General features: G+C 32.7%; 1 protein-coding gene across 1 annotated transcript in view; it reads right to left on the bottom strand.

The window, feature by feature from the left end:
* Nucleotides 1–7,821: 7,821 nt before the first annotated feature.
* LOC145258164 (proteasome maturation protein-like) overlaps nucleotides 7,822–15,000 on the bottom strand; it is a 214,660-nt gene continuing 207,481 nt past the window's right edge. Inside the window, exon 6 of the mRNA XM_080115971.1 lies at nucleotides 7,822–7,961. Coding sequence (XP_079972097.1) covers nucleotides 7,894–7,961 — 68 coding nt within the window. The 3' untranslated portion in view covers nucleotides 7,822–7,893. The remainder of the gene's footprint in view (nucleotides 7,962–15,000) is intronic.

Here is a 15,000-nt window from a genome sequence, read left to right on the forward strand (position 1 = left end):
ATCATAATATAAAACTAAAAGCGTCTTGATTGAGCGTTGAAACTGTCTATCCGGTTTGCGAGTTCCGGTTTAAAAAATTTTGCGGATATAAAAGATATTTTAAGCCGGCAATTTACGGATCTTCTTTCTTATTTTTAAATAGATTTATAAATTTTATTTTGTTACACTCCAAACATAGACAAACAAATATAAATCTATATATCTATAAAAGTTAACGTGTGTGTGTGTGTACATTTCCTTACGCAATTTTCAGTCTACAGACTCGAAATTTGATATAGAGTACTGAGATTTTGGGAAATCTTTGTAATCGGGTTATCGGCGAGAAATTTGACTGTTAAGGGGTCAAAGGTCCACGATTTGACCTTTGATAACTCTACCAAACTCCTCCGCCAATTTTGAAATTTTAGATATGGGTTCCTTGGGCATGGATCTAACTTAATAACTTGATTTGAGCCCAAAGCAATAATAGGGGTCATAATAGGTGTCAAAGTTGACTGCTTTTTTTGTTTTGCTCAACATACACCTCCAAACATCCGGGCAACGCCGGGCTGAAATGCTAGTAAATAGATAAAACAGAAAATATTTTTTTTTTTTTAAATTGGTTTGTGTTACAAATAAATAAAATCGTTCTGCTTAAATGTTTTTTTAAATTTTTTTTTATAACATTTTCACCCCAAACAAGGCACATTGCCACTTTGGTGTATGGGGCTACTATCAGGGGCAGCAACTACTGGGACACTATGTAGGGATTTGGGCAGCAAGATGTCGGTTTACGTTACACTTGAACTTCTGCATGTCAGTACAGTTGGGGAAGCAGGGACCTGAAATGGAATTCCAGAGTCTAACGATTCTGGGGAAGAAACTACTGGAGTAGAAAGATCTTTTACATCTAGGGATCTCTACAGTGTGTGGGGGGGATTTAGCAGCCTGTCGGGTTTGTTAAGGATGTCTACGTCGTGGGGACACAAGTGTCTGTAGTTCGCCAGAACATTCACCATTAAAATACTTGTAGAAAAGGCAGAGGGATGCAATGTTTCGTCGATGAGACAGAGGCTGAAGCTTAGATGTCAGTTCAGGGCCTATCAGATTGGCGACTCTCTTTTGAACCTTGTCTAGGAGCGAGAGACTAGTAGCAGATGCACCAGCCCAAATATGGCAACAATACTCCATACATGGGCGAATGGTGGCCTTGTAGAGGTACAGGATACTTTTTACATTTTTTTTTCATTTAAAATAAAAAATACACAATAAAAATAAAAAATACACAAATAATTTCCCGGTGGATGTTGAAACTAAAATACTAAGTAAATTTTATATTCATGTATTACAAAAATAGAATACATTAAAATAAATATATATTTACTTGCATCCTCATTATGCGATTAAAAGTGCGTGAAGTTTGTTTTTATTCGCATTTAAAATAAAAAAAATATGCAGATAAAAATAAAACTGTAAATACTTTGCTTTTTTTTTTTTTTTTTTTTTTTTTTTTTACATCGGCATTTTATGAATCGTACTTTCCCGTATTTCATTTGTTTTCCTTACAATCCTGTATATTACTTTTTTTTAAGAACTTTAATATAAATAAAACAATATAAAACCGCAATTAATAAAAATCATGTACGTTTTTAGCGTACCAAATTTTTAAAACGATTATTTTGATTGCATTTTTATTTCGAATTGGAATCGTTTTCAAACAAAAAAAAACAAAAAACAAAACAAATGTTTTTCTTTTTAAAATATTTTCTTTACATGAGTGCACAGTGAATGAGGCATAAACAAAATGACTAAGTTAAGCACCCCCCGCCCCGTTTAGCCCCAGGGGATGTCAAATCCTGGTAAAAATGAACAAACGGTGCAATTTTAGGCCTTAACATATGTAAATTTGAGTTCTGCATAAAAAAGAAATGACTAAGTCTCCAAACCCTTAAGATATTTAAATTTGAGTTCAGCACCATGCAAAACTGCTAAATAGACATACACAGAATATTTTGGACAAATATGGTAAAATAGTCCCAAAAATGAAGCGTTTTTATTAGCCCTAAAAGAGGCCCTGGGGCACATCCAAGAGTTATCACAAAGTATACACAAACAAAAGTATATAGAAATCAGTTACAACTTTTCAGAAAGTTTTATAAAAATCCAAGGCATCAGTTTTTTTTAATAAGCAAAAAAGTGTAAATTTTAGTCATTTTAACCTAAAAAGCACCCCTAAGGGGAGGGGGGGGGACAACCGGAGTTTTCCCGGAAAATCCATTCTGTTACTTTTTTTACTCATATCATGTTTAATGTTTGTGTAAAATTTAAAAAAATTCCAAGGCGTAGTTATTGGGAAAAGTGCGGACAGACGAACGGACAAGGGTGAATTTACAGGTCCACCCTCGTTTTGTCGGGGGGGGGGGGAATCAAAAACAAAAAGATAAAAAGCTTATTACTATAGTCATTTGGTATCCAACAGTGCTAATAATTACATGCTAGGTACCTCACTTTTCCCGATCTTTTTTCTGCATAATGCATTTATTCATTTTCCAGGGAATTCAAATCCATTAGGTTCCTCCTGAAAGTTCTTAAATCAAAATTTAGAGTTGTCTGCTCTGGTGGAATTCTTGTGTAAATTTAAACAAAATCCAGTTTAGTTTCACATCTGTGTCATCAAGGACCTGTTATCATTACAGTGAAAAAATGCTTAGGAGATATGATCAATTTCAACACTAGATCCATGTATATCATAATCCCCCCCCCCTTCAACCATTGGTTTGGAGTCATATTTTTCCTATGTGAGAATGCAAATTAATACCTACTTAACTCTTTATAGCTATGCAAACCAAATCTACGTAACTGATCTTCCCCAAATGCACCAAAGTGGAAGAGTTAATCCGTTATGCTCCAAATAGTGAGATAACCGAATGTGCTTGGTCAGTTTTTTTTTTCCTTGCTTGTATTAATACAAGAGTCTTTTTATTAAAACAACACACCTTTGAAGGAAAACTTTGGAATTCATTTTTTACTAGCAGTTCAGCCCGGCTTTGCTCAGGCCCTATGTACTCTTCATAACTTTATGTGCATATGTATATATTAAAAACTTGAATCATGTCCAGGTAACCTACATCTAAAGTTTCAAGTGCTTAGATCTAAAATTGACAGAGGAGTTTGGTAGAGTATGCAAAGATCAACTCTGTAAACTTTGACCTCTTAGCAGCCAAATTTTCGCTCAAAAACTGATTAAAAAACTTGCATATCTGAATACTCTTTATGTAAAATTTCAAATGTTTATACCCAAAATTGGCTGAATAGTTTGCTAGAGACGGCAGAGGTCAAATCTTTTGAACTTTGATCCCTTGGCAGCCAAATTTTCACCCCCAAACCAATTATAATGCTTGCCCCTATGTCTGAATACACTATGTAAAATTTCAAATGTTTAGACCAAAAATTGTCTGAGTAATTTGGTAGAGATCGCAGAGGTCAAATATTTTTTTTAACTTTGACCCTTAACATGTTTTGGGCTCAAATCAAATTAAAAAGTTTGATCCATGTCCAAGTAACCCATATCTAAAATTTCAAGTGTTTAGACCCAAAATTGGCGGAGGAGTTTGGTAGAGTTTTCAAAGATCAAATTGTTGAACTTTGACAGCTAAATTTCTGGCCGAAAACTGATTAAGAAGATTTGGTAAATTTTCAGATTAGGTCCATGTCCACAATTTTCTTTTAAATGACGACTTTTAAAGGTTTTCGGCTATGCTGAATACGAAAATCGCCTTGCAATTTTGCAGAAATAATTAGTTATCGAGATATAAAAAGTTGTATTATGCATTGTATTCTTTGGTGGCCACCTTTGTTACGCGTGTTGAGTTCAAGCCGCGGTGTTTTTTATTTAGAACTTTCACTAGAGACGAGTTTTGTAATTCTTAACCCATCACAAATTGTATCATTTTTTCCATTCCTAGTGAATAAGAGTTTTTATTTTTACCCCAGAAGGTGAATTCTAACACCAAGTTACAATATGTAGACTGGTTGATATTTCAAGGATAACACACCTTAGTATTTGTTGATAGGTAAATATATTTATCAGATACTAGCATTTAAGCCCGGCGTTGCCTGGGTGTTTGGATGGGTGTGTTGAGCAAAAAAAAAAAAAAAAAAAAAAAAAAAAAGAAAAAGGTTGAAGGAAGGCAGGCTCAAACCCGTACCACGAAGGAGAAAAAGGGCGGGGAAAAACCTGATGTCTTTACTGTTACGATCACCGCCAAACTGGAAGTGACGTAGGTTTTAATTAAGGCTAGACAACCGAATGGAGAGGATGACTTTAAAAAATATCGGCAAAAAAAAAAAGCGACCCCCCCCTCCCCGTACAAAAGTGCCCAGTTGAGGGTGAAGATATTAATGTTTTTAGCCAATTTTTCGATATTTGTCGTATAAAAGGTCGAATTTCAAAAAGATACTAATCTTGTGAAAATCCGTCGCCACTGTGTTTTAGGCAGACATGCAAACATACATACACACATTTATATATTGGTAACTAAAAATTTTCGAACCAAACAGATTAAAAAGCTTGCCCTATCTCTGAATACCCTTTATGTAAAATTTCAAATGTTTAGACCAGAAATTGTCTGAGTAATTTGGTAGAGACTGCAGAGGTCAAATTTTTTTAAAATTTGACTCCTATTATGACCCCTTAAAATTTATTGTTTTGGGTTCAAATCAAGTTATTAAGTTAGATCCATGTTCAAGGAACCTATATCTAAAATTTCAAGTATTTAGACCCAAAATTGTCGGAGGAGTTTGGTAGAATTCTCAAAGGTCAAATCGCTGAACTTTAAACCCTTAATCGCCAAATTTCTGGCCGAAAACCGATCACATCGATTTTCCCAAATCTCAGTACCCTGTATATCAAATTTTGAGTCTGTAGACTTAAAACTGACAGAATTATTGCATAGAGAAATAATATACACACACACACACACACGTTCACTTTTATAGATATATAGATTGAAAATGAACACCTGTGCCCTTTCTAATTTGCCAACAAATTGTTTTTCTGAAAATTATTTCTTAATAATTCAGTTAAGTCCAAACAAATCATTTTCCGTTGTCAGTTCAACCGAAAACCCATAACCTTTTAAAGTATAAGCACAATCCAGTTAGAATACTTTACCTCAGCTGTCATATTATACATGATGGGAAGAACACATTCTCAAATCTATAGATAGATCACAATCTCTTTAACTTTCATTATCGAATAAAACTGATGCTTTTGGTTATCACGCAAATAGAAAAAAATATGACTTTTGAATAAAATCATTCCTTGAATAAGACTTTCATAATCTAAAAGATATATTCAGTTAAATATTCCATGATTAATCTAACTGAATATTGCACTAGCAAACTCCTCACCATGTCACATCAATTAAATGCAATAAATGACATGTATAAGAATATTTATTTATCTCATATTTATGCAAGTTATTATAGTTATGTCACATATTTCAAAGATATGCTCAAAGTTTTTTTTTTTTTAGATGTTAAACATCTATATATTAATACGATGGCATGTGTGTTATTTTTTGTGTCACACTTACATCCGGATTGTTTAATTGTTATGTACTTCCATTTCTTGTAATAAATAATTTTACCAAGAATTCTTCATAAATTTTCGTTTTGGTTTCGATTATAGTTATAGGAAATATATATATATATATATATATATATATATATATATATATATATACACACAGACACACATATATATGTATAAGTTTGGGATTCAGTTTCAATTCACGCTAATGAACCCAAGTCATATATAGATATATTTTTTATTTTTGAAATTGCAACTTTATAATATATAAAAATCGATAGAACATTAACTCTATAATAATATATACAAACTCTGCAAGAATTAAAATATCATATTTAAGCATACTTTACGACCGGGCTTTACCGGGCGTTCATGCTAGCTTAGATAAATACTTTTGCAGTTTTAACAAAAAAGCTACAATAATATCAGAGCGTTTCCATTTACACTGAACATCTACAGAATGACAACATTAATATATTACATATGAATGAGTCCCCTGGGGAATTTCCATAGGTCCCGCTAGTTTACAAATTATTGTCTTACAAACAGGAGTACCTATCCCAGCAGATCCATTGTAGAGAGTAAATGCAGCCTTGCCATCAGACTAGTACGAGCTCTTCCCTATGCTTCAATTGTATCACTAAGATAAAAAAAAAAAAAAAACTTCTGGACAACTTCAACAGCATCATCTAAATATATTCTCTCCACATCGGAGTTCTCATTCATCTCCATTGTTTTGCACTTTTTGCACACAAACTGGTTATCTCACAGCCTTCATGTAATGCCACTGCACTTCTTGTGTATCCTATGCTTACAGATTTCACAATAAAATAATTTACATACAATAAAACGATGCTTAATTTAGCACAGCACAGTAAATAGGAGTTAATGAAGTTTAATGAGGTCTGAACAACGCTATTGTCTGCATAGTAAGGACTAAAAATACAAATAACACACGCTATAAAAAGATCAAAATAGTTCAATTATTTTCCCATTTACAGTTTCAAAAAAAAAAAGCTGCAGATTTTCATGTCAAATATAATTTGAATGAGTGTACATTTTATTTCTATCAGATTAAAAATGGTGACACATAGTGATATAAAAAAAATTTACACAAGATATTGAACAAAAATTTTAATATAAAAAATGCTAAGTGAAAACAAAACAAAGAACATTTTTTTTTTAAAATTAGATTTGCACTTTGGTAATTCTCATGCTGAATTGGAATATTGTGATGCTAACATTGTTGGGGGGGGGGATGTTGATATTTCGGATAATTTCAGAAATAGGGTCCTAAGTACAGGAATGTCACTCTTTTTTCAGCTGACCAAGCAAAGTACTGCAATAACTCATTTAATACTGGCCAATCTTGTTTTATTTTATTTCAGTCAAAGTCCTCAGAAATCAAGGGGCCCACTACCTGGGGCTAACACTTGAACTCTACATGAGATACATAGATATTTGAGTGTTCCATTAAAGTTCTTTATCTCTCAAACATTGAGTAGTAAAGAAATTGAGATCATAAATTTCCTCGTCCCAATTAACCATTTTCATATGTTGTAGCATAACTTTCGTTTTGGTCTTTTAGTCTTACTAGGTTTCAGGACAAGAATTTATCTAGTCTGGTAGAGTATCCAGCTTTGTGCTGCTACGTGAAGTAACATCACTTGGAAAATGTGCACCATTTCTTGTAAAAGCTAATGTAAGTTAACCATAGTGAGGAGATCTTATATGGGCAGCGAATACTATGTGATTTTGAATATTTGGTCAGGGTTTACTTCTAGGGAAAAGTATACTCATGCCAAGTTGTTCTAGCAAACCCCTGTACAGAGAGACCTTAGACATTCGAGGATAGTGTCTAGTAGGCATTCAAGTTCTCTCCTCAGTCTCAGTATTGCTTAAATATATGAATGATCAAAGCGGAACTGGTGTTTTCACTGTGATATAATCATGGTGAACGATTCAAGAAAATATCCTCTACTTTCTTGTTGAATCACCTCAAAGTATACTCATGCTATTACACAAAAGATGAATTCTGATTAATTAAAAGGAAAATAAAAAAATGCAAACACTTTCTTCTTTACTTTATTACTTTTTCAATTAGCATTTTGTTAACATCTTAACCAGATTTTTAAAAAAGTCTAAAAATGAAGGAGGCAGAAAAAGAAACCAAAACAGTTTTTCGCTTCTTCTCAATAGAACAAAACCAAATGAATAGAAAACCAAAATAAATGAACTCAAGAGTAAAATCAATGAATTAATATTTTATTTTAATACAAAGAACATATGCAGTTGAAAAGATAAGTATTCTTGGATCGTCATCAGAGGAGTTTGAGACTTTTCTCCATGAGAATATGTGGGTCAACCATTGTCTCACTAAATTCAGGAACTGCAAAGGAAAAAAAAAAGGAACATTAAAATGAGAAATTATACATATAGATGATATAGATAAAAAGAAATGTCACAAGAGAGAGAGAGAGAGGGAGGGAACGGAAAGTCAAATAATAATTGTCAAAACTCAAAAATGTATGTAGACATATAATACATACAAGTCTTAATGAATTCTGTGTACAAAGTGTATTTTCCTTGGCACGATCTGTTTTGAAGAAGTGGATCAACTTTGTAGAGTTGATTCTGATCAAGTGCAAGACGACAAAAAGTATTTTTTCGATCATCTATATGAATACAATTATGAGCCATTTTTGTTCACAATTCAACCTAACTTAAATTTAAATGATTATATTCAATAAATTTAATGACAAAATATCTAAATTCAATGTAATGTTCACCAAAATCCGATAAGATAAACGAATAGTAAATATTGACCAGCATGCAATAACTGTTACTATTATTATTTATAAATTGATGGCAAATCACATTTAACATCATGATTTTAAAATCCTCACGATTGTAAGTTATATTTCTAATTACTATTTGGTTTTTACTGTTCATACCATGTTTGAATATATTTTTTTAAAAAAGTTACTTTTTTTTAAAAAAATAAAATTTTGGTTTCAAATGTTTTTTTTAATTCTTCATAAAATACAGATTTTTTTTCTTTTTAAATAGTTCTATTATTTTTGTTAATTACATCTCATTCAGTAAATAGGATATATTTGCATTATTTTTCTCTTATAACCTCCACATACCACGATGCTCCACCCGCATGTTTATTAATGAGATTTATTTTAAATAGAAATCAGCACCGAAATGATTCCTAAAAATGGAAAGAACATCTTGAATTCTACCTATATTAAAATAGTTTTATTGAAAACAATTTATTAAACAGAAGTACACTTTTAGACGAAAAAATATACTTCAAGAAATACAGACATATACAGAATTACATGAAAATATTTTGAACATGTGAAATTCAAGGACCCCCCCCCCACCTCCGAAGCAAAACAATAATTTAATATTCATAATTTCTATTAAAAAAATAGTAATTTCCATGGAAAATATTAAAAGAAACTAACATATTACTCAGTAATGTATCTATAATAAATGGCATGTTATCAATTTAATTATCTTGAGATTCAAGTTCAAACTCTGGTGTCAGCAGTGACACGAGCTAAATGAATAAATACAAGTTTTTCACTTTTTGGGCTAATGATAAAGTTAGAGTGTTCTATTTCAAGATAATTCATCTTTACACAATAGATGCATCGTCTTTTTTTATATGCTGCTTAAGTTAACTAATTTGCATATTGATTTTGAAAAAGAAGATTTTATTAATTAACTATTAGTTATTATAGTTTTCTAATTCAATGATTGTATTGACTCTAATATAAGAAATAGTTCTGATTTGCAACATTATTTTATTTCCTAATCACATTTGAAACAAATAAATTTGAAGTGAAAGCCTTTATTTTGTGTTTGCAACAAAATTATGAATGGAATGTTTGTTTAATGTTTCAAGTAGAAAACTTTGCAAATCGGTATCAAACCAGCAAAGCCAATTAATTCATTCACATATTCCACTTTTAAACAATCATCTTAAACATAGAATCGTCTGATAAGTTTGAAATCTAAGTTTCACTGATTTTCATGTGGTTACTGATTATTAAGATTAAATCTTTCAGCAAATGAACAATTTTATCAAATGTAAATAAATGAAAGACATTTAAATACTTTACATGTCAGATGTTTGAAAGATAAAATAAGACTATTTTAGATGTGTTGTCATATCTCTATGAAAGATTTTGTATGGCAGTCTGAACCTCCATCACATTTAATTTTGAAACAACATTTTAATCATTAAATGCACAAATTAAATCAATCTGTGCCTGAACGTCTCCATAACAAATTATCTTTCCATTTAGAAATAGAATTTTCGTCGGTCACGCTTAAGTGTAAAACAGCATTTTTGCAAACAAATGTAGACCGTATTTACATATCACAATAATACCATTCTTGTTTGACTGAAAAAAATAAAACAATTAAGAGAAAAGGAAGCCTTTAGTATTTATAAAAATGGAAATGTCTAAGGAGAAAACTGATCCATCGGTTACAAAAGTAGCCTTGCTTTGCATGCACCTTTGACAAGTAGATAAGGAAAGAATATTGGACATTTCCTTAGAGAAGAAAAAGCTAAAGCTGCTACTCTGATGACCATTATTGTTGTTAAAAAAATAGAGAGAGAGGAAAGAGAAATAGAGAGAGAGGAAAGAGAAATAGGCTAAAAGGAAGAAGGTATCAAGTGAAAATGGAGTCAACTTCTCAATTGTCAACAAGGAGGACTTTCCGTTATTTTTTTAGGGGCAAAACAAAATAACGAATCACAGCTCAGCTTGGAGGGATTTTGAAGAAAAGCAAAAACTGAATGCACATCAAATTACAAGTGGATTCTGAAAATAACCGGCCTCTTCTTTATAAGTGTTTTTGATCATGACCCGAAAGATTTCAAATAAGAAAGTTATTAACTAAGCTTTATTAATAATGATATTTTTACAGAAACCTTGCCTACCAACTATAACCCTTTTATGCAGTTTAAAGTCAAAATGGAGAGGGGGGGGGGCGTAAAACACAGAATATCATTAAAGAATTTTACTTTATAATCAGACTGTTCTCCTCATCTGCATTATTATTTGCCAAGACAAATGAGCAAAATAGCACATTCACCTGAACAAAAAGTAAATGTGGAATGGTTAATAAGTTCCTTTTCTCCACGTTAAAAAACGACCCTGGTGTCTAACTCTGTCCCGTGGGGAGGCATTGTAAATAGGAACAAAGATAAAACCCATTTGGCCTGTGACTAATAATTTTTAGGTGCATCCTCACATCTTTAAAAGAGGCTCTGTCTGTTAGGCTTAAGTTCAAAATAACATTTTCATCATCGCTAAATGTACAGACTGATGAATCTTATTTTTAAATGTATCAAAGTGTCTCTATCAGAGACAATTTTTTTTGTTGCTTTATTTTTTTTCAGAACTTATTTAATATTAATAAATATTTTCAAATGAAAAATAAGCGTCTTTCACTTATCTGTTTTGAAAATATGATTTTTGTGCTTTATTTATCGTGGTATTTTTTTTTCTAAATCATCAACACTTAAAAGCATGACTTTATTTTTAAATAAAAAAGAAAAATCATTTTTAAAATGTTTTGGTTTGTTTTTTTCCTTTGCTTTTATAAATAGATAAACATTAAAAATTTTGACTTATCTTGTAGAGTTGGTCATCATGTTATCAAGACCAACCCCCTCCCATGTGTTCTAGTCGCAGCACTCATTCTGCCAAATGGGTTTGGCATGAAAGTGAAAATTCGGCATCAGAACCGAACAGAAAACCAAACCTCCCTTCACGGGTATATACATGCGAGTTTGGGGACTGCTTGTGAATTACAAACTCGTAACTCACTCCAATGAGTCCACCATACAGCACAAACATGACATCTACCACGGCATCAGCAAGATCTGATGCGCTCACTGTCCCAGCACTGCGATTGTCAAATCAGCAAACTGGAATATTTCATCAACTCCACAACTTTGCATGCTGGAATGTTCCAGTGATAAAGTCTGAAGTAACACAAGCATTTACATCTCCTGTTCGCTATCAGTATAAGATCGACATTGCTTGCCTTTCAGAAGTCAGACTCGCAAACACAGACAGCAGATCCATTAAAATTCTTCAAGTAGATGTGTCATATCACATCTACACACAACGGTCCCACTGACAACTCTAGACATCATGGCATATTTGCTCTGAGCGATCAAGCAAATTATGCGCTTGTTGCATAGGATCCAATCTCTCCCTGCCTAGTTCCAATGCGTTTACGTGGCGCATATTCATAATTACAGTCTACGTCATTACTCTCAATGCCACAAATGACATTAAGGATGCCTTCCATGATAAATAAAATCTTATCACGAGATATTGTGGTAGTTGCAGCTGACAGGTGACAAGAATTGCTGTTGAAACAGAGAATGTCTCATTCAATTTGCAGCAACAAATCAGGTTTCAATCTTAAGCACCTTTTCAACATCCCAAATGCTATCTTGTGACTGGGTACTCCAATAAGTGTCCCTCAGAACCAAATTGGACATATCCTCATCAAGTTTTGCTGGGCATCTAGTGTGCTTGACTGTGGTGCATATTGTGGGGTAGAAACCGTAAATCATAATGTCTTCGATCATATCATGGTCTGTGTAAAACCATGTCTACGACTAAAGGCGCATAAGCCAACTCATCAGGTGCTGAAATGATGCATCATAGCTCAAGTGTAAAGCTACTCAAAACTGCTCGACTTAAAGCCTACTATCTCTCCACCCGTACTTGTCAGGAGTTATACTTTTTTGACATTCACCATCACATCCGACAAGGAAGCGTTCTCTCGCCTATGCTCCTTAATTTACGCGATTCATTGGATCACATTGAATGCCTTGACCAACTTCCATCACGTAACAGTAAGTTACAAATGTTGGATCTTAAATATGCTGATGACATTGCCATATTGGATAAAAGCATCACTGACATTCAATCAGATGTTGACAAGATGTAATCTTACACTTCAAAGATCGGTCTGAAGATAAATGCCAATGACAAAGTTACTGACAGCAGGACTCCTTCCAAATGAAAAACAGCCAGCTATCCTCAATATGGAAACCCTTGAAAAAGTGGATTGGTTCAAATATCTTGGCTCCATTATCATTGCAAGAAAGACATCTTTAATCGCATCAGCAATCCTTGCACTGCCTTCTGTTGACTTTCTACCAGGCCACCGTCCACACCATTCTACTTTATAGTTGTGAGACTTGACCTATATGGGCAAGTGACCTACACAAACTGTAAGTATTTGACCATCACTGCCTATACCACATCATCCATGTCCACTGGCAACAATTTATCTCCAACAATACAATTTACAGTCGCTGCAAGATCTACTCCCTCTAAAATTCTCTTTTTGTCAGACATGTTTATTGGTTTGTCAACACTCAGATGATTCATCTGTGAAGTCATCAATCCAGCACCACTACGAGACTGGAAGAAATGTTGTGGCCAATTCAAAACCTAGCTCAGGATGGTGAAGCAGAATGCTGAATAGATTCTGGGTCTTCATATTTACTAGGCCTGTCATTGGAACTGCAAATGACTTACATTCATAACAAAAGCAGCCTTGGTTTGCTGTGCCTGATTAACCAGTGTTCGAAACATGGTGAATGCTGCAATCTTGACCATGACATAGAGACAATCCATTCAGTCGATCACACTTAAGTTTGAAGTAGCTATCCCAAACTAAACTTTTATTTTCATAATACAAAAACCTTTCAATGTGTGCACATAGATATTTGCAATACAAACAATGGTACCAAATTTAATTTGGTAACTTAATTAGCCACCAAATTATGAACATTCAAAAGTTGTTAGAAATTAGAAAATTTTCGTTTTTGATTGTCAGAAAACTAGAAATAGCAAATTTCATCAGTAAATGCAGATTGAATAGATGTATCTTACAAATATTCATTCTTGTTGAATAAAAACGAGACATACGCTGAAAATTGAACGTGAAATGACAAAATCCAAATTGTTCAAACATGTGACTCCTCCCAAAGAAAAACAAGCAAAAACAGAACATGAAGTCTGATGATTTATAGGAAGAGCCTCATCGTGTACAGAATAACAAACTAGAACCGATAAGTAAACAAAGTATTGGTGACGAGATATTTGTGGCGAATGAGATAACTGATAAAAATGATAAATCTACCAGCTTGTTCATAGAAAATGTTCAGTATATACAAAATGGCAGTACGTTTGAGATGACAAGTAGATTTTCATCAAAGTTGCTATTTTCTATTACACGTATTTAACTGCCACCACAGCATATTTTTATCTGTTATGTTTCTTTTCAAAATATACACTCAAATAAGTTTGACCAATTCCTGTTTCTTCCTATTAATATCATCTTAAAGCACTTAAAAATGTAAAAAACTAAAAATTCAACTAATAAAATAATTATAAAGAGAAAAATTAAACTGGTTTGAATTCTTCAACATATGTCCATATAACACAGATGAATACAATAATTTAAAAAAATATTTGGATTTGAAGAAACAGAAATAAAGCCATTTTACATAATAAAACCAACAGAGATGTTTATGTCAAGCAATTTAGTTTGATTTAAAAAATTCAGGCAATATTAAATATCATTACTTTTCTAATATTTTTTTTTCTTTAAAAAACAAAAAAAATAAACAAAAAATAAAACATTAAAGACAGATTTATGTTTGGTTTCAGTACATCATTTTCCAAGGCATTACCTCTTTCTAATCAGAGAAAGTGGGGGGGGGGGTAGTTTATTGCCTGTAAGCTCAGATGCTCTTATTCATGGAGGAATTCTGATATGTGCTCCTTCTACAGGAGCAGGATTGTTTGCATTAAAAACAGACTTGATATAAACTTTGGTCTTGAGAAGGCAAAAAACCAGAAAAAATTATTATACTAGCAATTATATAGAAAAAACAAAACTTAATACCTCCAAATCCCAATGAGACTAAAAATCATTAAAAAAATGATAATATTGAAGCTACAATGGATTGACTCTAAACATAAATACGAAATCTTTATAACTACAGAGACATTAACATTAGAGAGCAGTTAAGATGAGAGAAAGAAATGCAGTAAGTAGAACTCCGGGATATGGTGGCTCCGGGATATAATTCTTTCAGGTTATGATGTGTAATACAATGTTTTTCCAGTCCCTGGTTACAGTATTTGCCCTGCCTTACAGTGTTATTTATAATGTTATTTGATTATATACATGTGTATTATATATTATACTGTATTTTGTTACTAATTTTTAATATGTACTGTATAAAAGTTTGCTTAGACCCTGCCATACGGCGATTTCACCAACCCTGGAATGGATTAATGCTGCATCCCGGGGTCCTAGCGTGTATAGAAAAGCAAAGAGAAAAAGATGGGTAACTTGTT

This window comes from Euprymna scolopes, chromosome 3 (genome assembly GCF_053919585.1).
Source record: "Euprymna scolopes isolate OS-2025 chromosome 3, ASM5391958v1, whole genome shotgun sequence".
Classification (NCBI taxonomy): Eukaryota; Metazoa; Mollusca; class Cephalopoda; order Sepiida; family Sepiolidae; genus Euprymna; species Euprymna scolopes.